The following is a 26,595-nucleotide window of genomic DNA, read 5'->3' on the forward strand; positions in this document are numbered from 1 at the left end:
AGTCCGTGGAGCTGGCAGAGGCGTCATGCCCATAGGGGGCAACGGGGTCCTGTTTTGACATTTACCGATGTTAAATTAATTACTAAACATAATTTTTAAGCCCACATTTTATAATACTTATAAGCGGCACACTGACTGGACCATGCAAAGAGTACGCAATATTTATTTTTATTTGAAGGATGAAATCTCATTTTCAGGTGTGTCGGGGGGAAAAAAACTATAGTTAGTAACAAGAATAATATAGAAGCTACTGTCTAAAAATTTATAAACTACTGCTACTACTACAAATAAAACTTAAGTACCTATAATATATTCATACTGTGCCTTCGGAAAGTATTCAGACCCATTTGAATTCTTCCACATTTTGTTATGTGTGGTGAAACACCAAAGGGATCTCCCCTGTGTCCCTTTTCCCCCTATATCCCCACCCGTCTTTGAACCTCCAGAAAAATCTGAACACAATCACCCGAATCTGCCACCCGCTCACCTCCTAACTCAACCTCACAGTACCAAGAAACTCCCGCTCCACCCCTCAACGACTCCTCTGAGGAATGGGAAAAACTGTTAGACTCATTGTTGCTAGAGTAATAGGCTCTGTCATAACCAGAGGCCCATATATGCACTGTAAGAAAAGTATTTCCTGTTGTAAGATATGTCATCACCCTCTCTGCTCTGGGGGAATGGGAGGAGCAGCGGATCGGGTGCAGAGAATCAAAAGGTATATAAAGAGACATTTGCCATTACTTTGGCGCTGACTTCTTGAATTCTGAATTCATTTAGACAACCATTTGACTTCGGGTAATTTGCCACCTGACTCAAATCACTTACAGATTCTAACTTGCTGGAACTTGGGCTCTTGCCGTTTAGCTATTGGACAGTAGTTTTGTCGTCAGAGTTCCTTTGGCCTGGCAGAATCAGGATGCAAAATATCTTAATTGATTGAGCTCCTCATCCCGGCTAGGTATTTCTCGCCACAGACACTGCGGTAGCTCAGCGGAGAACCTCTGATCTCTCCAGTCTAACTTGAATCTCTAAAATTAGTAAACCACCGACTTCAAGTCAACCTCTCAGCCAGTAGACGGGAGTCGCTACTAACTAAATTCAAAAAGAACTCTGACCGATTGAAACTCTGCTCCTGATCTCGTGGGTCTCCTCGTCATCTCTCAAAGGTAATTAAATAACTATTACAAGTATTTAATATAGAGATAAGTGTTATCATTGTACCAGGCATTTTATAAGAGCATTAAGTCATTTGCATGTTTTTGATTAACGCTGTGTGTGACCGAGTAACAAATGGTGTATTTTGAAGTGTGTTTGATTTGTAAAAGACAAAAAACAGTGTTTTCAAAAATAAACGGTAGTCTTATTTTGTCTCGAGCAAAAGGTTCTCTCAAAGACAGTTAGCTGCACGGGAGATAACAACTCTGACACTCCCCGCTACCGGGACACTGGAAACGGGGATCAATGCTCTATGACAGAATGAGTTACCATTAAAAGACAAGGAGGAAGGTGTGTCCAGTAGTGATTCATTTAATTGTCTTATCGATCTAAGTTTTATTTTCCAAGCGATACATAGCCGACGGGCAGAGTAGTGAGACTAAGTTGACTAAAGGTCTTCACACTTTAAACTAGATACATCACAGAGGGGAAACACTCAACCACAGGGAAATCATATAGAGACTGGTAGGACTAGTGCTTAATAATAACTCAAGGACCAATTAGTGGTGAAGCAAAGAGTCTAGAGGATAAAGGTGGGGTTCACACATCCCAGCTAGAGCTAGACCGTTGAGAGTGACAAGGCAAAAGACCTCTCTACGCGGACAACGCTTCGATATAGAAAGAGGGGCAGGGCTACGCGAGCGGTCCTGGTTATACCGAGATAACCTGAAGTATCTATAGTGCCCTGTCCAATCCAGGGAACGGGACACTAACCACCTCTAGCACCCCGCTGCCGGCCAAGGGGCGGGGCTGAAGGTTTCGTATCGCGACATATGTTACAGCCTTATTCTAAAACTGCTTTTAAAATATCCTCAGCAATATAACATTTTAAAATGTATTAAAAGTCAAAAACAGACTTTATTTACATAAGTATTCAGACCCTTTGCTATTAGACTTGAAATTGAGCTCCGGTGTATCCTGTTTCCATTGATCATCCTTGAGATGTTTCTACAACTTGATTGGAGTCCATCTGTTGTAAATTCAATTGATTGGACATGATTTGTAAAGGCACCCACCGGTCTATAAGTTCCCACAGTTGACTGTTGACTGTGCAGCACTCCACCAATCAGGCCTTTTTGGTAGTGGCCAAACGAATGCTATTCCTCAGTAAAAGGCACATGACCACCCACTTGGTATTTTCCAAACGGCACCTAAAGGACTCGGACCATGAGGAAAAAAATCTCAAATTATTTGGCCTGAATGCCAAGCGTCACGTCTGGAGGAAACCTGGCACTATCCCTATGGTAAAGGATGGTGGTGGCAGCATTATGCTGTGGGGATATTTTTCAGCGGCAGAGACTGGGAGACTTGTCAGGATCTAGGCAAAGATTAATGGAGTAATGTACAGAGAGATCCTTGATAAGAACCTGCTCCAGAGTGCTCAGGACCTCAGACTGTTAATAGTCAGGGCAGGCCATTTGATTAGTTGTTCAGCAGTCTTATGGCTTGGGGATAGAAGCTGTTAAGGAGCCTTTTTGTCCTAGACTTGGTGCTCCGGTACCACTTGCCATGCGGTAGCAGAGAGAACAGTCTATGACTTGGGTGACTGGAGTCAGAAAATAAGGAGCGTTGCACCATGATTGGCTCAGTGTTCTGTCACTCATGGGGACACAACATCACTGCCAGGTCTAAGGTCAGACTTTAAATTCTAGCCCCTTGGGTGCTGCCATAGTTACATTAGAAGTGCCTATCCAAGAAGGCTCAAGGTCATTGGCCACAGATAGAATTGTCAATTCACGTGATACAGTAGCTTTGATTGGATTGCTTTCAAAATCTTAGCCACCAGTCATCATGAATCAAGTCGACAATCTACTGGCAAATCCTTTTTAATCCTTGTCATATGAAGAGAAATTATAGATAAAATGTATTGGTGCACATCAGCCATTGGATATAAACCTTACACAACAAGTTGAAAATCGCAAATTCAACAATGAGTGGTTTGGATGGAGTCAGTGACAGTGGCTATGTGGTCCCAAATCTGGGATTAAGGGGCTCTTTTCCAAGTTTAATAAGCATTCATCATTGGCCATGCTGTCAATGAAGCTTGATTTGTGCTGCGCTCAAAACAACTGTTAACTTAACTTCATTGAGTTCATGACAACTGGGAATTTCGTAAAAAAAAGAAAAACTGAGACTGGGAAATACGCTTTGAACGGTTATCCAACTCGGAATTGTAAGTCGGGCATTGAAGATCATGATCTGAGTTCCCAGTTGTCTTGAAGGCACCATAAATCCAGAGAATGCCAGACTTTGATGACAAAATTTGCCCATGATGGACCGCTGTGCCACCTTCCTGTTCAAGGGAGCACAGCACAACAAGGTGAGTCCAAAAATGTCTTGTATGCTGCTGCATAAATGATTTCATATGTCAGGGCGATATGTATACTGTAGCTAAGAAAGTAATTCTAAGTGTATGTTGTGTAGTAATCTGTTAATAGCCCATGTTTATCACCTTAATAATTTGGTCTATTTACCCCCTCATTCACCTACTGTTCTGACTTGGTGATGCACATATAGCCTATAGCCTGTTTTAGAGAAATGTAATCAACTTTTGTAAGAGCTGTCATTGTCTGCTTTACAAGTCCCCTTTATTCATCCTAAGGTTCTAACTTGGTGTACAGGGAGAAGACTGTAAGAATGGCCCCTTTTCTGAATTCTGTCGCTGATACCAGCTATTACCGCCAGGCTGCCGATACAAATCCCATGTACACAAAACCGCCAGAATTCACAAATAATTTGTCCCCACCAGTATAAGACATTTTAACTCTGCCCAACAATGCCCCTGTAGCTAATTTAATGATCCTATCCAGCTGTTGTTTTTGTTGTACTATTGTTTGTGATTTACATTGTTGTGGTGATGCTGTGCCGTTGAGACAATTTTCATGAAAGGGATGCACAATAAAAAATATATTAATTAGATATAAGGTATGGTAATTATTTTAGAGAGCTATGAGAGCCAATACATGTATGAAAACATGAAGCTGACACGTATGAAAACGGGTAAAACTCTTCCTTGAGAATCAGACACTAATTTGTCCACTGAGGATAACGTAGTAGCCATAAGACATCATGTATTGAGAATCCACAAGAGACACTTGTAGAATATTATACATTTGAGACATCAGGTAATTTTTTTTATATGAGTTAATATAGATATTAAAATGCCTTGTGCCAATAGAAGATCATGAGCACGAACCTAAAATACTTGCTCCGGTGTTGGGACAGGGCAGATACACCAGTGGAGTTTTCAAGTTGGCACGTTCCATCTTTAATGTTTCATTGATGAGCCTGCAACATCCCAAGAAAGCTCAGCAGTGAGTTCTAGCGTCCCAGAACCTGTACCTGCCTAGTCTTCTCCCTCTCACTTTGAGTACCAGCTGGGATCTTTTCACTTCAGCCAGAGCCATTGGCTACTCCTTTTGGCAACACCTGATGTTGCCTTGATGGTTTGGCGAAGGGCATGGCTGCAGATTCCAAGGTCCTTCAGCTGGGTCAGATGGTTTAGACCATTTCTTCTTTAAGGTTGCTGCCCCTATCATCGCCAAGCCTATCTCCAACCTTTTTAACCTCTCTCTCCTTTCTGGGGAGGTTCCCATTGCTTGGAAGGCAGCCACAGTTCATCCTTTATTTAAAGGGGAGATCAAGCTGATCCTAACTGTTATAGGCCTATTTCTATTTTGCCCTGTTTATCAAAGGTGTTGGAAAAACTTGTCAATAATCAACTGACTGGCTTTCTTGATGTCTAGCATTCTCTCTGGTATGCAATCTGGTTTTCGCTCAGGTTATGGATGTGTCACTGCAACCTTAAAGTTCCTCAATGATTTCACCATTGCCCTTGATTCTAAGCAATGTTGTGCTGCTATTTTTATTCACTTGGCCAAAGCTTTTGATACGGTAGACCATTCCATTCTTGTGGGCCGGCTAAGGACTATTGGTGTCTTTGGCCTGGTTTGCAAACTACCTCTCTCAAAGAGTGCAGTGTATAAAGTCAGAATCTGCTGTCTCAGCCACTGCTTGTCACCAAAGGAGTATCTCAAGGCTTGATCCTAGGCCCCACGCACTTCTCAATTTACCTCAACAACATAGCTCAGACAGTAGGAAGCTCTCTCATCCATTTATATGCAGATGATACAGTCTTATTTATTTCACCTTTATTTAACCAGGTAGGCAAGTTGAGAACAAGTTCTCATTTACAATTGCGAACTTATACTCAGCTGGCCCCTCCCCGGATGTTGTGTCAAATGCTCTACAGCAAAGCTTTCTTAGTGTCCAACAAGCTTTCTCTACCCTTAACCTTGTTCTGAACACCTCCAAAACAAAGGTCATGTGATTTGGTAAGAAGAATGCCCCTCTCTCCACAGGTGTTATTACTACTTCTGAGGGTTTAGAGCTTGAGGTAGTCACCTCATACAAGTACTTGAGAGTATGGCTAGAAGGTACACTGTCCTTCTCTCAGCACATATCAAAGCTGTAGGCTAAAGTTAAATTTAGACTATTGTAATCGCTCCTCTTTCACCCCAGCTGCCAAACTAACCCTGATTCAGATGACCATCCTACCCATGCTAGATTACGGAGACATAATTTATAGATCGGCAGGTAAGGGTGCTCTCGAGGGGCAAGATGTTCTTTACCATTCGGCCATATGATTTGCCACCAATGCTCCTTATAGGACACATCACTGCACTCTATACTCCTCTGTAAACTGATCATCTCTGTATACCCGTCGCAAGACCCACTGGTTGATGCTTATTTATAAAACCATCCTAGGCCTCACTCCCCCCTATCTGAGATATCTACTGCAGCCCTCATCCTCCACATACAACACTCGTTCTGCCAATCACATTCTGTTAAAGGTCCCCAAAGCTCACACATCCATTGGTCACTCGTCTTTTCATTTTGCTGCAGCTAGCGACTGGAACAAGCTGCAACAAACACTCAAACTGGACAGTTTTATCTCAATCTCTTAATTCAGAGACTCAATCATGGACGCTCTTACTAACAGTTGTAGCTGCTTTGCGTGATGTATTGTTGTCTCTAACTTCTTGCCATTTGTGCGATTGTCTGTGTCCAATGTTTGTACTATATATATATATATATATATATATATATATAAAAAAAAAAAGTTTAATCCCGTCCCTGCAGGAGGCCTTTCATAGTCATTGTAAATAAGAATTTGTTCTTAACTGACTTGCCTAGTTAAATAAAGATTCAATGTGACGACAGCAACCTGGTGGTGGATGTCGCCACAAATCCACGACACCCAACCTCCACTGGGCAAACCCTTGCTTTCCAGCTACGCTGCTCTGCATCAGCTGGAAACTCAGCATGCCACAGCATTGTCTCCGTATGCTAAATTTAATGGGACATTTTAAAAATGTATGACAAAATGTAATGGGAAATGTTTTCTGTAATCCCCACTCTGCCCAGGGGGTGGCAATGTGCATATTATGTGCTGCGTATAAAGCCCAGAAGAAGAATGAAACTCGTAACTTCCTTTAACGCTATAGCGCCGCCCAGAAACCCCTGTCTTTTACAGCGGACAACCCCGTCTCTGTCTTTCTTTTCGCTCATCATGGCGGACCGGTTCAATAAGGTGTGTAACAGCGCTAGAACCAACATTGCTATATTTGTTTATAATACAGCCATATACATATTGTATCCAGAAGTGGAGCTAACTATTGCTCAGTGTTAAGTGAAGACTAGGGGGGAGGTTATTCGTTGCTTTATTTGACACATGAATGGTGTTGCTGACATCGCTAGCTAAGCTAGTCATGCCTTCTAACGTTAGCTAGCTAATTAAAGCAAGCTAGTCTAGCTACAAGGATCTTGCAAAATTAATTCCTGATTCTTAGGCCTTTTTGATACTGTTTAGATGAAATACCTCAATTTGCCATGTAAGATTTCTCAATTAACATGACTGAGTTCAACTCAATTGTTGGGTAACGCTATCCATTGCGCGAGCTAATGTTTAGCCCCAGTTAAGCTCTGAACGTTCTTGCCAGCCGGACGTGGCCATGTGGACACAAAACCATAACTAAAATGTATTTATCCAAGTTCGTATTTCTTTTTGCTTGTCAGTGATGTTTACCACAGTAACGTATTCGAGTTTGACGACCATGAGAATACTTTACATGCACTACCATCTGAGACATAAAAACAAGCTCGTTGAATCATTTGAACCCCCAGGTGGTGGGCAGCTAGCTTTTCGCAAATGACTTGATTACGCTTTTCCTCCAAGGTTCTGCTGCTTGATGGCAGAGGCCATCTACTTGGTCGTCTTGCTGCCATTGTGGCTAAGCAAGTTCTGCTGGGTGAGTTTTGGAAGTCCAATATTTTGTCAATTAATACCCATCTCGAGACTTTGATCATTATCCAGTCCAAGGATATTGTCACTTGATGTGTACATCTAGATGTGGACACAGCCATGTCTAGTTTGCTACAACTGTCAGTGATGCTTTTTTAACCTACATTGCTTGAGTAACTACAATGATAACTCACATTACCCTCTGAGATGTGTATATTAAACAATTGGCCTGTGTACTTGTCCATGTTCCAATATGTAAAGTCATGATTTCTCTCCTTTTCAGGACACAAGGTGGTAGTTGTGAGATGTGAGGGTATCAACATCTCTGGGAACTTCTACCGTAACAAATGTAAGTTGTTGTCAGGTTAACTTTTTTGGTTTTAATTGTAATGTTGTAAAGGGTTGTGTGGTTCTATTTTGATTCACAGTAAAATATTTTCTCCTAAATCATAAGCTTTGCTTGTCAGTGATTAACACAGTAAATATTTGAGTTTAACGACCAGTAAAATACTTTACATGCACTACCATCTGACACATTAAGCAACATAGTATATGTTGACCACAGTTGTGAAATAATTGTGGCTGTGTTAAAGCGGTTGAGACTATGGCTTAGCTTGATGGTGTACTACACCTGTTTTATGAATAGTGAAGTACCTGGCTTTCCTGCGTAAAAGGATGAACACCAACCCCTCTCGTGGACCATACCATTTCAGAGCTCCCAGCAGAATCTTCTGGAGGACCGTAAGGGGTAAGATCAAAATCCCTCCTGTTTTTCAGCTCTGGCTTACTGGTCCAGTGGTTTGCGTGGATTTAACCTATATGGATATTTATTTAAATGGTCCATATTGGGTTGATGGCATGAAGTACACACATTCTGAACTCTACTTTGGGCAATGGATGGATCCTACTTGACTGGGATGAACACTTATCCCGGATCTGACTGCTGAGTTCAGTCAAGGCCACAATGTTGTGTTGATCTATTAAGTCACGGGGAAGTTACTGTACATTGGAAATTTAAGCATATTCACAATCCAAAATTGTCATGGAACTGAAGTGTGATGTATCCCTAAGTATTGTGACCCCCTCTCCCCCCCTTGGCTTTACTAACACTACGAAATATTGCCAATCCAGGGCAGGGTGACCTAATTGCCTAAATGTTTTGTTGATGGCCACTTTGACCCCAACAGGCATGCTCCCTCACAAAACCAAAAGAGGACAGGCTGCATTGGAAAGGTTGAAGGTGTTTGATGGTGTCCCCCCTCCTTATGACAAGGTGACTGATGTTTCAATAATTACGTGTAACTCTATGATTGTGTGCTGTCAGTGATGCTACTTTTCCATACATACATTGTTTGAGTTTTGACTTTGAGAATACCCCTGAATCTGAGACGCAATTGTCCTCCCCTCTAATGGACTTGCATTTGTTTGGAGCTGACGTTTATTTTGTTACAGAGGAAGCGCATGGTCGTACCTGCCGCCCTGAAGATTGTGCGTCTGAAGCCCACTCGCAAGGTAAGCCTAAAATTAGTTTGTCAAATAATGCCACTGACTTTATCAAAGCTACATTGACTAGTAGGTAGCTGTATTTCAAAAGTTGCAGGTTGTGCTAATGTTTAGCCACGTCGTTCTTGAGTGACATTTGCTGACATGTATTTAGCCAGGTACCAATCTTTGCTTATTGTCAGTGATGTTTACCACAGTAAGTATTCGAGTTTGACGACCATGAGAATACCTTACATGCACTACCATCTGAGGCATAAAGCAACATCCAAATAATTATTTGAATCCCAAGTAATGGCAACTGTTCTGTTATGATCTGAAATTGGATTATGTTAGCCTAATGATTTGATTTGTAATGCTTTTTCATTTGTAATTTTTCCTGTCCTTTGTGTGAACTTGCCTTCCCTAGTTTGCCCTCCTTGGACGTCTGGCCCATGAGGTTGGCTGGAAGTACCAGGCTATCACAGCCACTTTGGAAGAGAAGAGGAAAGAGAAGGCCAAGATCCGGTATACCAAGAAAAAGACCGAGATCAAGCTGTCGAAGCTGGCAGAGAAGAACGTGGAGAGCAAGATTTCAAAGTACACTGCTGTCCTTAAACAATACGGTGTCCTTGTCTGAGCTTGTTCATGGTTGCCTATAAAGATAGATAAATGTTTGACTCGCTTGATTTCTTGGCATGTTTGAGGTGCATGAGGTTGACATGGCGTTTGTTGTGAAGGAAAGTAATGAGCAATTCATCATGACGACATGTAGTTCTACAACAAGAGATGAAGTGTTAAGTTTGAACACAACTGAAGCATTTGGAGCAACATCCAGATTGTACATTTTTCAAGACCGACTAATTTTGCATATGACATTTAGCACAACAATCAATTCCATTCAGCACAACGTCAATTACATTCAACACGATGGCCATGTGTGGTGCTGTCGGAAACCCCGCTTATCAAATACGTGCGCGCGACTGGCGGTTGGAGAGGAGGCCGCGTCAATTGCCCTAGCTGTCAATTCGCCAGTCTGCAAACCAAAATAAACAAGAACCCCACTTAGGAACACTCGACATTTGTTATATTGTGACAATTTTCAGTTATACTAGGCTTTGTGGATCGGTAAGTGCTTCCTGTTTTTCTCGTATTGTGGAGAGGAAAGTATTGGCTGGTGCAATACTGAAGCGACTAACGCTCGCTAGCAACGCTATAGCAGTACTAGCTAGCAAGACAGCTACAGGCCCGTTGGATAGGAGTTGAACAATAATGGGGTAAGACGCAATCAAGTGGCATATTAGTCATACCTTTTTTTTAAAGCTTATATCTAATAGCAAAGGACCAGTATTTTAAGCGAATTATCAATTGAATTCTCAGTTGCGGGGTGGGTCGGTCGCATTTGTATACAGTACGAACCAAAACATGACTCGAGACAAACCCGCGTCCCACTCCCATATATAACATACAAATAGTCGTGCAGTCCAGCGAGTAATAGACGTGTCGCTCACGTGCAAAATATATTGCGAACGACTAGGAGCTGGAAACTTCCCTAACTTTTAAACTAACTGGGACGTTATTGTAATAGCGTTTCATACATTAAAATGCGTTTCAGCATAGCTCGTGAAAAAGTAGCCCAACCTGGACTCGGGTAGACTAAACAAAGTGAGTACGGGATGCTCCAATTGTTACATTTCGTGTGATATGTTTATTTGTGGAGATCCCATAATCCATTTCGCATGTCACGAATTACGATTCGAATGATCCTTTTGTATATAGTGTATGTGGACACTTCTTCAAATGACTGGATTCGGCTATTTCAGCCACACTCGTTGCTGACAGGTGTATAAAATCGAGCACACAGCCATGCAATCTCCGTAGACAAAAACTGGCAGAATGTCCTTACTGAAAAACTCAGTGACTTTCAAAGTGGTACGGTCATAGGATGCCTCCTTTCCAACAAGTCAGTTCATCAAATTTCTGTCCTGGTTAACTGGAAGTGGTGTTATTGTGAAGTGGAAACTTCATGGTTTAGGCTAGGCCCTGTATTTCCAGTGAAAGGACATTCTAGACGGTTTTGTGCTTCCAACTTTGTGGCAACAGTTTAAGTTCCTTTGCTGTTTCAGCATGACAGTGCACAAAGCGAGGTGGGTGTGGAAGAACTTGACTGGCCTGCACAGAGCCCTGACCTCAACCCCATCGAACACCTTTGGGGTGAATTGCAACGCTGACTGCGAGTTAGGCTTAAACGCCCAACATCAGTGCTCCATCTCACTAATGCTGTTGTTGTTGAATGGAAGCAAGAACCCGCAGAAACTGTTCCAACATCTAGTGGAAAGCCTTCCCAGAAGAGTGGAGGCTGTTTTGGCAGCAAAGGGGGGACAAACTCCATATTAATACCCATGAGATCTTCGACGAGCAGGTGGTCATGTTATACATTTTTTATTTGTTGTGGCTAACATTGGCTAGGTGGGTAATGTTAAAGGGGTACTTGGGGATTTTGGCAATAATGCCCTATCTACTTTCCCAGAGTCAGATTAATTTGTGGATACCATTTTTATGTCTGCGTGCAGTTTGAAGGAAGTTGCTAACTTGATACTCCAAGACATTTAGTCATTGCGCTAACGCTAGCTAGCATTGGCTCACAAAACTACCTCTAACTTCCTGCATACTGGACACACACCACCTTTTTATTTAAAAAAATCAATAATAGCTGTGACAGAAACAGGAAGTTCCGGTGTAATTTTATTAACTCCGACAGATAATTTGTTCGTTCGACATGGTGGGATCTTTTTTGTCAGAAAAAATAATTATGCTGAAATCGCGTGGAAACGCCTTAATGTGCAAATATTGATATAATAACCATCATATGAAAGTGAATTTGGAGTCATGCGATGTGTGGTGTCGTCATTCCATGACGACTCTGGAAACCATGTAGTATATTAGGCTTCAGATGAAATAAGTTATGAGCTTCACGCGGTGGTGAATGTGCACGGTAATGAGGTTGATGCTGCTTTCCAATAAATATTGAGGGTCTTATTCTGGTAACATGATGATCTATGCTTGACTGTCGCTTGCCAAATAAAAATATTCTCCCTCTTGTCCATAACAATCTCATTAAGTAGACTAGACAACCCGCACAGCCTACTCGCACAGTAACTGCAAGCTGTTGGCTAGAGCGCAGGTGCCAAGACCAGATTAGGCACATTTGCTATTTAACGCAACAGTTTTTGAGACAACTATCTGTAGAGTTAACAATGCAGTGGAAACACATTTAATTTTAGATTTGTATTTGATGCATGAAAACTTAAGCTAAAAAGTCTATTTGTGTGCACTACTTAATCACGTGCTGATTTTTATCCACAAGTCCATTTGGTGGAAACATACCACTGGTGGAAAAATGCGCATATTTTTTAAATGCAGATTTTAGAATATTCACTTGAAAATCTGTCATCAATTGTATGGAAACCTAGCAACTGGCACTTAACTCCTGCTTTGTTTGCAGTGTAGATAGCTAATATACCAAGTTCAACTTCCTATTTTTCCCATTTGAAATATGCATCCACTGAATTTCTGTTGATTTAGGTCTGATCATTCTTTCTCTGCTGGAGGTTTATTGGGCTATTGTACGACGGTAACATTAGCTAGGTCAAGTGGCAATGGCAAATAATTGTTAGTAAGGCCTACTTTAATGCAGAACAGTTGCATTTGACCCTTTATCTAACATGTTCATATCCATAATTGGGCAGACAATACTATTAGACTGTTTGTAGAGTAGCTAGTATAGTATTATGTGTTGCATATTGTTTGTGAATTAATGTGCGGCATGTATACTCCTTCATGTGGTTTCTAGTCACAGCCATGATGCAGTGATATTTCTTGATTCCTATCATTTGTCCCTTAGGAGAATGGCAGCTAAGGTGAATGGCAGTTCAGCTCTGGTTAAAGAGGACGAGGAGCCCATGGACATAACTGTAACACACACAGAGCTCTACCAGACCCTCATAGACGCAGGCCTTCCACAGAAAGTGGCGGAGAGCCTGGATAAGATATTTCAGACTGGTAAGTGCAAAGGGGGTTGTTCACAGTACTACTTGATGGCATTTCATGATATTTCAAAGACCTCATAATGTATATTTCTGCAAGCTCAAGAACACTGTATCAACCGAAGGATTCCACCTTGGTCAGTGGTCATATGATTTAAGTCACTTTGAGTAAAGGGGTCAGTATGTGCATAGCTGTGCAATGGTGACATGCTGAGCGACATCATGTTTCAGTGGCTCTCACAAGGAATATATGACTCTTATCAAATGTGACCCTATAAGTAGAATTTCTCTCTGTCTGTGTGTATACTAATAAAATATTAGGTGGGTTTTTACATTTGTAGCTATTTCACACATGTACAAGTGTATGTTGTATGTGTGAATTAGGCTTTTGTTTTTTGCATATCCCACACCCTGAGACACCTTGCTGCGACCCCACTCTCCAACGGTATCAGCCATTATTAATGGAGACTCTGGAGCAATTAGGGTGCCTTGCTCAAGGGCACCTCTGCAATTTTGTCACCGTCTCGGTGATTCGAACCATCGACCTATCGGTTACTGGCCCAGCGCTAGGCTACCTGCCACCCAGTGTGTGTGTGTGTGTGTGTGTGTGTGTTGTCTGTGCATTCTAGGACTGGTGGCTTACACTGACCTGGATGAGAGAGCCATTGACGCCCTCAGGGAGTTCAATGAGGAGGGAGCCTTGTCAGTGTTACTGCAGTTCAAGGAGAGTGACCTGTCACATGTGCAGGTGAGCGGTCTTGTCCACACTGTCTCTCAAAAGTAGTTACACAAAGAAGCTAAAAAAATAAAATAGTTATTTACACTTTCTCAGAACAAAAGTGCGTTCTTTCTCAGAACAAAAGTGCGTTTCTCTGTGGCGTGATGAAGACATACAGACAGCGAGAAAAGCAAGGAAGTAAAGTTCAAGAATCCACAAAGGGACCTGATGAGACTAAGATAAAGGTGAACAAATTGTTTCTTATTTTTTCCGTTAAGTGCAGTACCTTTGTTTTAACATGGATGGAAATATGTCATGTAGGTCTCTGAATGAATGAATGTAAGTGTTGTTGATGCTGTCTAGGCTCTTCTGGAAAGAACAGGTTACACTTTGGATGTCACCACAGGACAGAGGAAGTATGGGGGGCCTCCACCTGACGAGGTGTACTCAAGGGCCCAGCCTGGAATCGGAACAGAGGCAAGAAGCACAAACTTTACTGGTTCTGAAAGACATAGCCATCTCATGTATTGGCTGTTAGGATGATGTCCTCTGTTGTAAAAATAAATCTTTGTAACCTAATGGAAATGAATGCTTGTGAAAGACTGTTAAACATCTAATATGCCTTTTCACAAACAAACCTCTTAGATTTCTAGGGAGCACCATCTTATCCAAGTCAAATACAATCAAAGTTACACAGTATGTCTATAATTTGACATTTGTATCTTATCAATGCAGGTATTTGTCGGCAAGATCCCCAGGGACCTGTATGAGGATGAGCTGGTCCCTCTGTTTGAGAAAGCCGGTCCTATTTGGGACCTGCGTCTGATGATGGACCCCCTTCTCTCGGGTCAGAACAGAGGATATGCCTTCATCACCTTCTGCAATAAAGATGCTGCCCTAGAGGCCGTCAAGCTTGTAAGATTTCCCCTTTTAATCACCAGACATAATGAGCATGACTTGGTAATTAACAGTATTTGCTTTGCTATCCTTGCACCTTGTAGATAGGTGGATCACTTTGTCTCATCATACCAGAGTTATCTGGGAAGTGTAAATGTGCATGACTTACCTGTGTGGGGCTACATTTTGAGAACACTTTTTGTTTATCTTTTTGTTTTAGTGTGATAATTATGAAATCCGGTCAGGTAAATACCTGGGTGTCTGCATCTCTGTCGCAAACAATCGTCTGTTTGTTGGGTCAATTCCAAAGAACAAGACAAGAGAAAGCATATTGGAAGATTTCAGCAAAGTCACAGGTTAGAGAAAGATTAGTACCATTTTTCAATTTTTTTTGTTCCCCTTAAATCTAAATAATGATTTATATTTGGAATATCGGCTGACAAGTCAAAGGAAATTGCATTCAGCAAGTAATCACACCCCTTTACTTTTCCCACATTTTGTTGTCTTACAGCTGAATTTAAAATGGATTAATTTGAGATTTTAGTCACTGGCCTACACACATTACCCCATAATGTCAACATTTTTCCACATTAATTAAAAATGAAAAGCTGAAATGGCTTGAGTCAATAAGTTTTGAACCCCAGTTTTACAGCAATCCTAAATAGGTTCAGGAGAAAAATCTGTACTTAGCAAGTCACATAAGTTGCATGGACTCACTCAATGTGCAATAATAGTGTTTAACAGGGATTTCACCATGAGGCCAATGGTGACTTTAAAACAGTTGCAGAGTTTAATGGCTGTGATAGACAACTGATGGTTCAACAACATTGTAGTTACTCCACAATCCTAACCTAATTGGCAGAGTGAAAAGGAAGCCTGTACAGAATACAAATATTCCAAAACATGCATCCAGTTTTCAACAAGGCACTAAAGTAATACTGAAAAAAGTGGTGTGTTTGCAGCAAATGCAACACATTACTGAGTACCACTTGCCACATTTTCAAGCATAGCGGTGGCTGCATCATGTAATGGGTATACTTGTAATCGGTTTCAGGATAAAAACAAAACAGAATGGAACTAAGCACAGGCAAAATCCTAGAAGAAAACCTGGTTCAATCTACTTTCCACCAGACACTGGGAGATTAATTCACCTTTCAGCAAGACAATAACCTAAAACATCAAATCTATACTGGACTTGCTTACCAAGACAGTGAAGGTTCCTGAGTGGCCAAGTTACAACCAACTTGACAGAGCTTAAAGAATTTTGAAAATAATTATGTGCAAATATTGCACAATCCAGGTGTGCAAAGCTCTTAGAGACTTGCAAAACTCACAGCTGGAATCGCTGCCAAAGGTGCTTCTATAAAGTATTGACTAAGGGGTGTGAATACTTATGTAAATTATATATTTCTGTATTTAATTTTAAATACATTTTCGTTTTGGGGTATTGTATGTAGATGGATGAGTAAAAAAATATATAATCCATTTTGAATTCAGGCTGTAACACAACAAAATGTGGAGTAAGTCAAGTGGTAGGAATACTTTACTGTAGATGGAGATTTTCAACAAGTTGTTAAGCTATCTGAGAAGATCAGTGATTCGGTATTCATGCTTTAATACCTGCATACTCCACCTAGACATAAAGACCTGCCATTCTTTCTCTGTCTTTTATATTGTAATAATGCACAATTATAATTAGGTGGGTGCGTACCCTTGATCAATTAGGGCTTAAGTGCCTTGCTCAAGTGCACATCGGCATATGCTTTATATAGCTTGGTGATTCGAACCAGCAACCTTTTGTTACTGTCTCAACGCTTTTAATTAACTGCTAGGCTACCTGCGCCGTACTGTACCGTTTGGTACAGCCCTGTGTGTTCTGATATTCTCCCTAAAGGATTTCATTAATCATGAAACTTACCGGAGACACACTTGACAACCACCCAGTGACGATATATCCTAGTCAATCATATTATACGATCAGTGTAATAAAGCTTGTCTAGGAATTTTTTGACCATGCACTTCTGTTTGCTTCCACCAGAGAGCCTCATGGAGGTGATACTCTACCACCAGCCAGATGACAAAAAGAAAAATCGTGGCTTCTGTTTCTTGGAATACGAGGACCACAAGTCTGCAGCCCAGGCCCGTCGGCGCCTCATGAGCGGCAAGGTGAAGGTGTGGGGGAACCCTGTTACTGTTGAGTGGGCAGACCCAGTAGACGAACCGGATCCAGAGATTATGGCAAAGGTGAGATCTTAAAGACCTGCACCTCTGGGGTCTAGTGTCTGAACACAGCAAAGCGATGATAAATCACAGATACTAGGGTGTAGAGAAAATATGGAGATGTCTTTCATTTAGAAATAAAATGGTCATCCTTGGTCAGAGAACCACTTCTAAAGGCTCTCTTTTGGTCTTGCACCAGGTAAAAGTGCTGTTTGTGAGGAACCTGGCCACCCCAGTCACAGAGGAACTCCTGGAGAAAACCTTCTCCCAGTTTGGGAAGTTGGAACGGGTCAAGAAGCTGAAAGATTATGCCTTTGTGCACTTTGAGGACAGAGATGCTGCCGTGAAGGTGAGTACAGGCGTCTTCTACGCCTCCTTTGAGTATGCATGCTGTGTGTTTGCTTTGTGCTTATGGAGAATCTGGGAAATTCATTTGGGAAACCCACCCCCGTTTAGGCAATGCAAGAAATGAACGGCAAAGAATTGGAAGGTGAGGAGATAGAGATTGTTCTGGCAAAGCCTCCGGACAAGAAGAGGAAAGAGCGGCAGGCCCAGAGACAGCCATCCAGGACCACAGGGTGAGTAGTGTTCGACCACACCTAGCGACACCCAGTCTGCTTGGAGTGGCTGGTGTGACCGTCTTATGACCTGTTTTTGTGTTTTGCAGTGCCTTCAAAGTATTCACACTTATTCCACATTTTGTTGTGTTATAGCCTGAATTCAATTTTCTCACCCATCTACACACAATACCCCATAATGGCAGAGGGAAAACATGTTTTTATTGAAAATGAAATACAGAAATACCCCTGAGTCAATACTTTGTAAAAGCACCTTTGGCAGAGATTACAGCTGTGAGTCTTTCTGGGTAAGTCCCTAAAAGCCCTGTTCACACTGCAGGCCTTAATGCTCAAATCAGTTTTGTTTTTCAAAATCTTTTTGGATTACTGACTGTCCCGAACAGCAAATGAGCAAATCGGATTTGTGTGTGTTCAGACATCAGTCATTTGCTGACGAGGCTACGCTAGATTTCATAGTAATGACGGGTGTGTGTGCAGTGGTGTAGGCTTTTTGGTGGTGGTGCTTGTGCTTCCTATCACTCAGAAGTTATGTAGCAAGCAAAGTTGACAACAATGCCTACCATGAATATTTCCCAGTTGCTTTGAATGTTCAAAATCATAGGTTAAGAACACTTAAAGCCTCAAAGGATAACATGATCCAACTTGATCCAAGCAAGTCCTTTTTGGCTAGCCACAGCATTCAACTAGATAGCTAGGTAGCTATTTAGCTCTCTAGCGCATGCATTAATTTGTTTGTAAACAATTAACAAGCTAGTTAGCTACCTCATGTTCATATCAAACTGTCAACAGAGTAGCTAGCAAGCTAAAATATATGCCAAATAACAGTCTAAAAGCCACTTGGGGGCAAATAAATCAGATTTGACCATTCAAACACAAGTCACATGGCCAGGAATCAGATTTGTATCTGACTTCAAACCATTTATGAAACTGTTCCTCAGCCACTATGGAACATTCACTGTCAGTGTAGATTTGGCCTTGTGTTTTAGATTATTGTCCTGCTGAAAGGTGAATTAATCTCCCAGTGTCTGGTGGAAAGCAGACTGAACCAAGTTTTCCTCTAGGATTTTGCCTGTTCTTAGCTTCATTCAATTTCTTTTTATCCTGGAAAAACTCACCCGTCCTTAACGATTACAAGCACACCCATGACATAATGCATCCACCACTATGCTTGAAAGTATGGAGATTGGTACACAGTAATGTATTGTATGAAGTTTGACCCAATCATAATGCTTTGCGTTGAGGACAAAAAGTGAATTGACCCATTTATTTCAGTATTACTTTAGTGCCTTTTTGCAAACAGGATGAATGTTTAGGAATATTTGTATTCTGTACAAGCTTCCTTCTTTCTGTTCTGTCAATTAGGTTAGGATTGTGGAGTAACTACCATGTTGTTGGTCCATCCTCAGTTTTCTCTTGTCACAGCCATTTAACTCTGCAACTGTTGCAAAGTCACCACTGGCCTCATGGTGAAATCCCTGAGCGGTTTCTTTACTCTTAAGCAACTGAGTTAGGAAGGACAGCTGTATCTTTGTGGTGACTTGGTGTATTGATACACCATCCAAATTGTAATGAATAACTTCACCATGCTCAAAGGGATATTCAATGTCTGCTTTTGAATTTTTACCCATCTACCAAAAGGATCCCTTCTTTGCGAGGCATTAGAAAACCTCCCTGGGCTTTGTGGTTGAATCGTCGTCTCAAATTCACTGATTGACTGAGGAACCTTACAATTATCTGTATGTGTGGGGTACAGAGATGAGGTAGTTATTCAAAAATCATGTTAAACACTATTATTGCACACAGTGTCCATTCCATGCAACTTATTATGTGACTTGTGAAGCAACATTTTACTCCTTAACTTATGTAGGCTTACAATAAAAAAGGGATTGAATACTTATTGACTCAAGACATTTAATTATTTATTCATTTTGAATAATTCCACTTTGACATTATGGGGTATTGTGTGTAGATCAGTGACGACATCTCAAATTAATCTATTTTAAATTCATGCTGTAACAACAAAATGTGGACAAAGTCAAGGGGTATGAAAATTTTCTGAAGTATTCACACTTGAGTGTACGAAACATTAGGAACACCACCTCTTTCCATTACATAGACTGACCAGGTAACGCCATGTGAAAGCTATGATCCCTAATTGATGTAATCTGTTAAATCAACTGTAGATGAATGGGAGGAGACAAGTTAAAGAAGGATTTTTAAGCCTTGAGACAATTGAGACATGGATTGTGTATGTGGGCCATTTCAGAGGGTGAATAGGCAAGGCAAATATTTAAGAGCCTTTGAAACGGGGTATGGTAGTAGGTGCGATGCGCACCGTTTTGAGTATGTCAAGAACTGCAACGTTGCTAGGGTTTTCATGCGCAACAGTTTCCCGTGTGTATCAAGAATGGTTGACCACCCAAGCCAACTTGACACAACTGTGGGAAGCATTGGAGTCAACATGGGCCAGCATCCCTGTGAAATGCTTTCAACACCTTGCAGAGTCCATGCCCTGACAAATTGAGGCTGTTCTGAGGGAAAAAGGGGGTGCAACTCTATATTCCTGTCTGCACGAAAAAACCTGCCATGTTGCCTCTCTTGCTTTGTTGTCACAGGTATGATGATTACCACTACTACTATCCTGCTCCACGCATGCCACCTCAAATGCGTGGCAGGGGGAGAGGCGGGAGAGGTGGATATTCATACCCACCGGACTACCACGGTTATGAGGATTACTACGATGATTACTACAGCGGTGGTTACGACTACCATGACTACAGAGGTGGCTACGACGACCCTTACTACGGTGGTTACGATGACGTCTATGTGCCGAGAGGAAGGGGCAGGGTGAATCGAGGTGCCCCCCTCCCTGCCAGAGGCCGAGGACCACCACCCCCTCGTGGCAAAGGTGGCTACGTCCAAAGGGGGGCTCCTATGGGCGTACCGAGGGGGAGCCGTGGGGGCCGGGGAGGCCCACCCCAGCTGCAGAGGGGCCGCGGCATCAGAGGGGCCAGGGGGAACCGCGGGGGCAACGTGGGCGGGAAGAGGAAGGCTGACGGTTACAACCAACCAGACTCCAAGCGCCGGCAGACCAACAACCAGAACTGGGGCTCCCAACCCATTGCCCAGCAACCCCTGCAACAAGGTGGCGACTATTCTGGTAACTATGGTTACAATAATGACAACCAGGAGTTTTACCAAGATTCTTATTGGCAACAATGGAAGTAGATAAAAAAAATGACCTTTTGATTGCCTGTATGTTAGAGCTGGGCGATATGGACAAAAATCCATATCACGATAAATTGACCGAATTATCAAGATAACTAAATTGAACGATATGTTTAACTTTAAAGGTCCAATGCAGACGTTTTTATCTCTATCAAATCATTTCTGGGTAACAATTAAGTACTATACTGTGATTGTTTTCAATTAAAATGGTCAAAAAAGAAACAAAAATAGCTTCTTAACAAAGCAATTGTCAAGCAAGAATTTTGCTAGGACTTTATGGGAGTGGCTGTTATTGGCAGAGAGATTTAAAACTTTGTATTGGTCTATTAACCAATTTACAGGCAGGCCAAAACATTTTACTTTTCAAACAGCTCTTACACTAAAATGGCATTATCATAATTTTCCCTGTATTATTCCAACTTCATAGTATGGAAATGAATGTGAAACACAGCCAAATCGCATTTTTAGACTGCACTGGGCCTTTAATGTGCACCACATGTTTCGATATTACCCTTAAAACTGCTACTACTACTTTGAATGTTATACCTATCAATTTTCCCATTAACAGTAACCCATATTAGCAAACATATTTAATTTAACATATATAAACTGTATAGGTTATATATCATAATCAACTATAGCAGCAAAATGTCCACGATAAGTGGACGGTGTCGATAATTTTCAGTTTATCGTCCCAGCTCTACTGTGTGTATATATCAACCTTCACATTCTAAGGAAATAGTAACAAAAAATGCATGTGTAAATTGGCTTAACATGACCCTTTTTGAAATATAGATTGGTTTCACTACAGTAACCAATATGGAGCAAAAGAGTACAGTAAATCATTTGCTTAATTTGTTCTAATCCTTTTTTGCATTTCTTGTGGCTACTTGGGACATCTTGGGCTTAAAAAGCAAGCCAATTATTTTATTATTTTTAAAAGTAAATTATAATTTATATATTTTTTAAGTTGGCATTTATAGGAAAAAGTGGACAATCATTTAAAAAAATAACAATTATTTGAGAAAGCATTTGCAATCATGAGAACCATTCAGTGACTGGCGACCAACCCCTTCCCAGAACCCCCTCCTTATTGGACATTTTCCTCCCCTACCTCTGATAGGTAGACATAGGACATTGCTTGTACAAGGCTTTAAAGTGAGAGCTGTTGCAGAGGTGGGTAAAAAAAGGAAAATTATACTTTTTCATGTACCGTAACAGTTGCGTTAAAGTTGTATGTTTAGCATTTGTAGAAGTAGACAAACTATGTTTTTCTAAATGTGTTACTACAACTTCAACTATTTTCTCTCAAATTTCCCCTTTTAGATAATGGGTCTGGCAAAACCTTAATCGCCAAGACAATTTGTTCTTTGTTGTGTTTGTATTTATAAAAATGTTATTGTTACCTTTCAATAAAACTCAACCATACTACAATGAATTATCAGCTATTTCAAATTCAGTCGTGGAATATTTTGATCAGACAAATTTTTATCTCCATGTTTGGCCTCGAATGTGAGATTGAATTTTTTTAATGAAAGACACAGTACAACTACATGTATTGAGATCAAGTAGTTATTTCACTGATGTTGTACTATTCTGTTTTGGGCATCTTTACACCAAAAAGTGTAAGTTGAGTGAACAACGCATTTACACCAAACACCTGGCAGTTCACGCTAATGTGCTCTTTCCTGGTCCATCTATTACCTGGCAATATAAATAGTACAGCATCTTTTTTATCGTTTTGATTTCTTATTTAGCTACTCTCCCATTTTATTACAACTTAAGTTTTATTTTGTGTTATGTTTAAGTTTCTCCTTTTATTCCGAATTACCCCAGGTGAAGACGCGAGAACGGCAGCGGTTGAGTGAATGTGGAACACATCTATTCTCTGCTGTGTTCTTCCCCAAAGAAGGGTGAGCCTGGTTTACCTCTTCACTGCTAAACTGGCGCTACCCCTCTGCTGAGGGGCCTCAGCCCACATCACTTGTTTTGCTCAGTAAAATAATACACCAGTTTGATTACATCAGCTAGTGTCTGATTTAAATTTATGTTAAAAATGACAATTCGTTTTTCTAGTAAACACCTCTAGTAAAAACAAATTCTGGTAACATGAATGGGAATTTCAGCTTAATACTAAGAGGTACACGTGTGAACAAAGATAATGCCGTGGTGTGTTTACTGAGTAAAACATGGAGAATAGCACTTTCCTCTTATAAGGACTTCAGTCACAAAGCTTCCCAAAACTAGCACTGCCTTAAACATATATTAGACTACCTTGCCAGAGACCAAAGATGGGTACAGATGATGCATATTATACTAGGTGTCACCTGTTGTTTAAAGTCAAAAGTTCACTGCCATCCTGAATAAGAATTATAAGAGGGCAGACGAAAAAGACTAGCCTGCACTCAGGACAATCCTGTTTTATAGATCTATCATGTCCCAAATGCTCATGTCTAAATTTGGAAAACCAGTGATCCTCTGAACATTGTGATAAATGTTTTTCTGCTCACCATTTTGAATCTCGAGGACTAATGCAATTGGAATATTACGTCTGCTGAACTTCTCATGGAAGGACCACACGATTGGCTAATCTGTTTGTGCAGACTGATTGGATCCTGTTGCCTCATAATGGATCTTTGGAAGTACAGATGGACTTCATGATCTCTGATCATTGTCTCTACTCTGGCACCCTATCTAGGGTGTATTCAGATATACATCAATTTCAAATTTGCCAAAACTAATTTGTTCAAGGGCACAGAAATTCTATGCCTTGGAGTTGAACCAACAACCCCTTCAGTCATTTGTTTATACCCTCAGACATTACTTTGCTGATCAGATATGTCTTCTGACAGACTATTAGATGGACAGAATATAGCCGTTAGCTTGCTACTATTGTATTATTGACTGCTTGTCAAGTGTTTATTATTTTACTGGAGGTTAGTGATATTTGATGTGTTAGTATTTTCGATACAATGGCATCTGGTGTGAGTTTTTTCTCTTAGTACAGTTGATGGTCGACTTTTACTAGAGAGACATATGATAATACAATATTTTTTTTCCATTATTAATATTGCTTTGTACGAAAAGGAAATGTTTTATACAGTGCGGTCCTAAATATTGACACCCTTGATAAAGATGAGCAAAAATTACTGTATAAAATAATTTAAATACTACAATGAATGCAAATAAATTGGGAAATTATATATATATATATATATATATATATATATTTTTATACGAATACAATCATTCATAAAGAATCCTTCTAGATCCTTGGTGTCCTTCGTCATGGAAATAATGTTTTTGAGTATAGTATTATACATTTTATATAGTATTTTTTGCTCATCTTTATCAAGACGCTAATTTGCTTGAAATCAATTGAAAAATGTTGGTTAACAACATGTACAGAAAGTGTTTTATACTCAGTTTGCAATGAGATTTTGCAATTAGAACCAAATCACCACTGAACCAGAAGTTAAATACAATTGATTATTACCATGCTACAAATGATTCAACAACCAAACAGTGCCAAAGCACCACACCCACCTTTACAAATTCACGACCAAAACTGTTTTGAATCTCTAACCTGTGGTTTAAAAAAAACAGGAAAGGAATCAACAAAAGAATCTGATTAATTTCAGATGACTTCCAGAAAGAGTGATGCAAGTACTTCCGTATCATATTTTAACTCCTTGTTTTTGTCACCTGGCTTATCTATCAGGGTGCGTGTCAGAGGTGGCCCCGACCCAGTCTTGTCACGATGTGGACTTGCTAGGTGGGGCTCGCAGTCAGAGGCAGCTGTGAGGACTATGGGGGTAAGTTTAGGACGTTTTCTTCCTAAACCGTTCTCTTTCACTGTTTTTCTTACACTTCCCATTATTCAGGTTTCACCAAATTCCTGTGGGGATTAAGATCCTGAAAGCAGAAGTCAGTTTCTGGGTGAGGTAAGAGAGAAAAGTGTCCCTTAACCCTTTACACGTATACGGGTTGAAAATGGCAGTTTTGGGCACTGATAAGCGCTTAAATTGGAACGCAGTGGCTGTACAGTAACATGCTATAAATGACGTCAGAGCACAGGCTCTGCGCTTCACAGCGCTGTGTGGGTTTTGACTGACAGCCTTTCTGAGCTTGAGCGCCGCATGCGACAAGACGTTGCCCTCATCTCTCCCGCTAATTGGGCAACTTTTGTAATGGTTTTGTTGTCTGAGAGAGGGAAATGCTGCAAATTAAGAGGACTCCACAATGTATTTTGAAAGATGAGACATTGAGGATTATAATAAATACTGCTTTGATGTCATACAAGCAAGCCAAATACCGGTAAGTCCAAATGTGCACTTCCATATCATAAAACTCATGTCATATACAGTGTCAACATTTATGATGACTGTTTGTACAGTTACAAGATAACATAGTGTCATACCCTGGGTTGTTCTGAACAGATGGAACCTATGTTTGTCTATTGTGAAAATCTCGCCTGAATGCACTTCATGTCTCCTTTCTATGCGCACCAAAATTACAATCTGTTTCTCTGAATTGCTTTGTGAAAGCCTAACACTGTAAGATCATATTTTATAACTTAGCTAGTCATGTTGGCAATAAAACAAGCATTTAACAAGCCCACCTGACCCGGATTGCAATTTATAATGGCCTGTTTTTGGGTTGCGTAAACAACAACAGTAATTGTGTGATTGCTGGGTTGTCTTCCAAACAAAACAACTACAAGTGTGCTTGGCCTAGTTCTTCAACAGCACAGCTAGGAGAGCTAAAAAAAAAACGAACACCAGTTAGTCCTCTCATTCAAACCCTTATGTTGCACATTTTCCAGGAATATTCTTATGTTAGTAATGGATCCAGACTATTTAAGATTTCGTTATCAACAAATGCAGCAAAAAGTACAGCAAATGTCAAATGCACGTTATAAGACCCAAGTTGAGGACAAAACAGTTCACCTCTGACACAAGACTGAATCCAAACATTACACTGTTTAATTTACAGTGCATTCGGAAAGTATTCAGACCCCCTGACTTTTTCCACATTTTGTTACTTTACAGCTTTATTCTTAAATGTATTAAATCGTTTTTTCCCCTCATCAATTTACACACCTCATAATGACAAAGCAAAAACAGAATTGTTTGCAAAATTTATTTTACTGAAATCACATTTACATAAGTATTCAGACCCTTTACTCAGTACTTTGTTGAAGCATCTTTGGCAGTGATTACAGCCATGAGTCTTCTTGGGTGTGACGCTACAAGCTTGGCACACCTGTATTTGGCGAAGTTTCTTCGATTCCTTCCTGCAGATTCTCTCAAGCTCTATCAGGTTGGATGGGGAAAAATTATGTTTTCACCTTATTTGTTGGATATGTTCTGTGCTAATTCTGTGTTTTATGGTCCCCACTCTAGCACCCTGCAGCTAGTCTGGGTGTTGAGGACATGGGTTTTTACTAGAGATGGCTTGAAACTGACAAATGATTGATGTTGGTGATAAAAACCTAAAAGCTGGCATTCTATAGACAAGATGTGGTGTGTGTGATCCAAGAGAGTGATAGCCTAGAAGAGTTTAACAATGCCTCATTGTCTCATATTCCTGACATCTGGGAAACTAAGCCAGGTTGGAGGTAAAACAACATCCTGTGTAGATAACCAAGGTGGCTTATGGGAGATGGAACCATTGTGACGAAGCATTTGTAGGTCCTATATAATATCAGTTTTGTTCATTTTCAGTTAGGCTCTCAGCCTAACAGTCAGAACAAGTGTTGGGGTGATGGTTTCATTATTGCAATAATTAATCAATATTAATAAAGATGATTGTTTGAAGAAATGATCAAGTCTCTCTCAGTACTGAATTTCCATGACAAGCTGCATAGCTATTTTCAGGTCTCTCCAGAAATGTTAATGTCTGGGC

General features: G+C 40.7%; 2 protein-coding genes and 3 non-coding genes across 11 annotated transcripts; all 5 read left to right on the forward strand.

Moving 5' to 3' along the window:
* The first annotated feature begins 38 nt into the window (after positions 1 to 38).
* Positions 39 to 9,679, forward strand: LOC109903854 (60S ribosomal protein L13a-like). Of its 2 annotated transcripts, none has more exons than XM_031788403.1 (7): positions 39 to 1,169; positions 7,457 to 7,529; positions 7,806 to 7,871; positions 8,169 to 8,270; positions 8,710 to 8,795; positions 8,975 to 9,034; positions 9,432 to 9,679. In XM_031788403.1, the coding sequence occupies exons 4-7, from the start codon at positions 8,198 to 8,200 to the stop codon at positions 9,639 to 9,641; spliced, it is 429 nt and encodes a 142-aa protein (XP_031644263.1). In that variant the 5' UTR covers positions 39 to 1,169; positions 7,457 to 7,529; positions 7,806 to 7,871; positions 8,169 to 8,197; the 3' UTR covers positions 9,642 to 9,679. The 2 variants fall into 2 exon arrangements, with proteins under 2 accessions (XP_031644263.1, XP_020356440.1); XM_020500851.2 differs by lacking the exon at positions 39 to 1,169 and adding an exon at positions 6,704 to 6,811.
* On the forward strand, positions 7,289 to 7,371 carry LOC116353505 (small nucleolar RNA Z195/SNORD33/SNORD32 family). Its single transcript, XR_004202938.1, has one exon. It is a non-coding gene; the product is annotated as a small nucleolar RNA Z195/SNORD33/SNORD32 family (small nucleolar RNA).
* Positions 7,982 to 8,060, forward strand: LOC116353507 (small nucleolar RNA Z195/SNORD33/SNORD32 family). The gene has a single exon (XR_004202941.1). It is a non-coding gene; the product is annotated as a small nucleolar RNA Z195/SNORD33/SNORD32 family (small nucleolar RNA).
* Positions 9,200 to 9,281, forward strand: LOC116353506 (small nucleolar RNA Z195/SNORD33/SNORD32 family). The gene has a single exon (XR_004202939.1). It is a non-coding gene; the product is annotated as a small nucleolar RNA Z195/SNORD33/SNORD32 family (small nucleolar RNA).
* Positions 9,680 to 9,789: 110 nt separating the features above from the next.
* On the forward strand, positions 9,790 to 25,308 carry LOC109903853 (heterogeneous nuclear ribonucleoprotein R-like). Of its 6 annotated transcripts, none has more exons than XM_031788401.1 (13): positions 9,790 to 10,129; positions 12,906 to 13,063; positions 13,677 to 13,795; positions 13,903 to 14,010; positions 14,129 to 14,242; positions 14,501 to 14,680; positions 14,883 to 15,018; positions 16,701 to 16,906; positions 17,082 to 17,231; positions 17,339 to 17,460; positions 20,076 to 20,620; positions 22,525 to 22,601; positions 24,410 to 25,308. In XM_031788401.1, exons 2-12 carry the CDS (start codon positions 12,910 to 12,912, stop codon positions 22,554 to 22,556), a joined length of 1,866 nt encoding a protein of 621 aa, XP_031644261.1. In that variant the 5' UTR covers positions 9,790 to 10,129; positions 12,906 to 12,909; the 3' UTR covers positions 22,557 to 22,601; positions 24,410 to 25,308. The 6 variants fall into 6 exon arrangements, with proteins under 6 accessions (XP_031644261.1, XP_031644262.1, XP_031644260.1 ...); XM_020500850.2 differs by lacking the exon at positions 9,790 to 10,129 and adding an exon at positions 10,321 to 11,423; XM_031788402.1 differs by having other exon boundaries at positions 9,790 to 10,278; positions 12,906 to 13,795.
* Positions 25,309 to 26,595: the final 1,287 nt, after the last annotated feature.

This window comes from Oncorhynchus kisutch, linkage group LG14 (genome assembly GCF_002021735.2).
Source record: "Oncorhynchus kisutch isolate 150728-3 linkage group LG14, Okis_V2, whole genome shotgun sequence".
Lineage (NCBI taxonomy): Eukaryota > Metazoa > Chordata > Actinopteri > Salmoniformes > Salmonidae > Oncorhynchus > Oncorhynchus kisutch.

Excerpts from the sequence above, each read along its gene's own strand:
- LOC109903854 (XM_020500851.2), top strand. The coding sequence starts at position 6,791 with ATGGCGGACCGGTTCAATAAG. Across the intron at positions 7,530-7,805 it reads GGCTAAGCAAGTTCTGCTGG|GACACAAGGTGGTAGTTGTG; the intron begins GTGAGTTTTGGA and ends TCTCCTTTTCAG. Across the intron at positions 8,271-8,709 it reads CTTCTGGAGGACCGTAAGGG|GCATGCTCCCTCACAAAACC; the intron begins GTAAGATCAAAA and ends TGACCCCAACAG.
- LOC109903853 (XM_031788398.1), top strand. The coding sequence starts at position 11,404 with ATGAGATCTTCGACGAGCAG. Across the intron at positions 14,011-14,128 it reads CTGATGAGACTAAGATAAAG|GCTCTTCTGGAAAGAACAGG; the intron begins GTGAACAAATTG and ends GATGCTGTCTAG. Across the intron at positions 15,019-16,700 it reads AGATTTCAGCAAAGTCACAG|AGAGCCTCATGGAGGTGATA; the intron begins GTTAGAGAAAGA and ends TGCTTCCACCAG.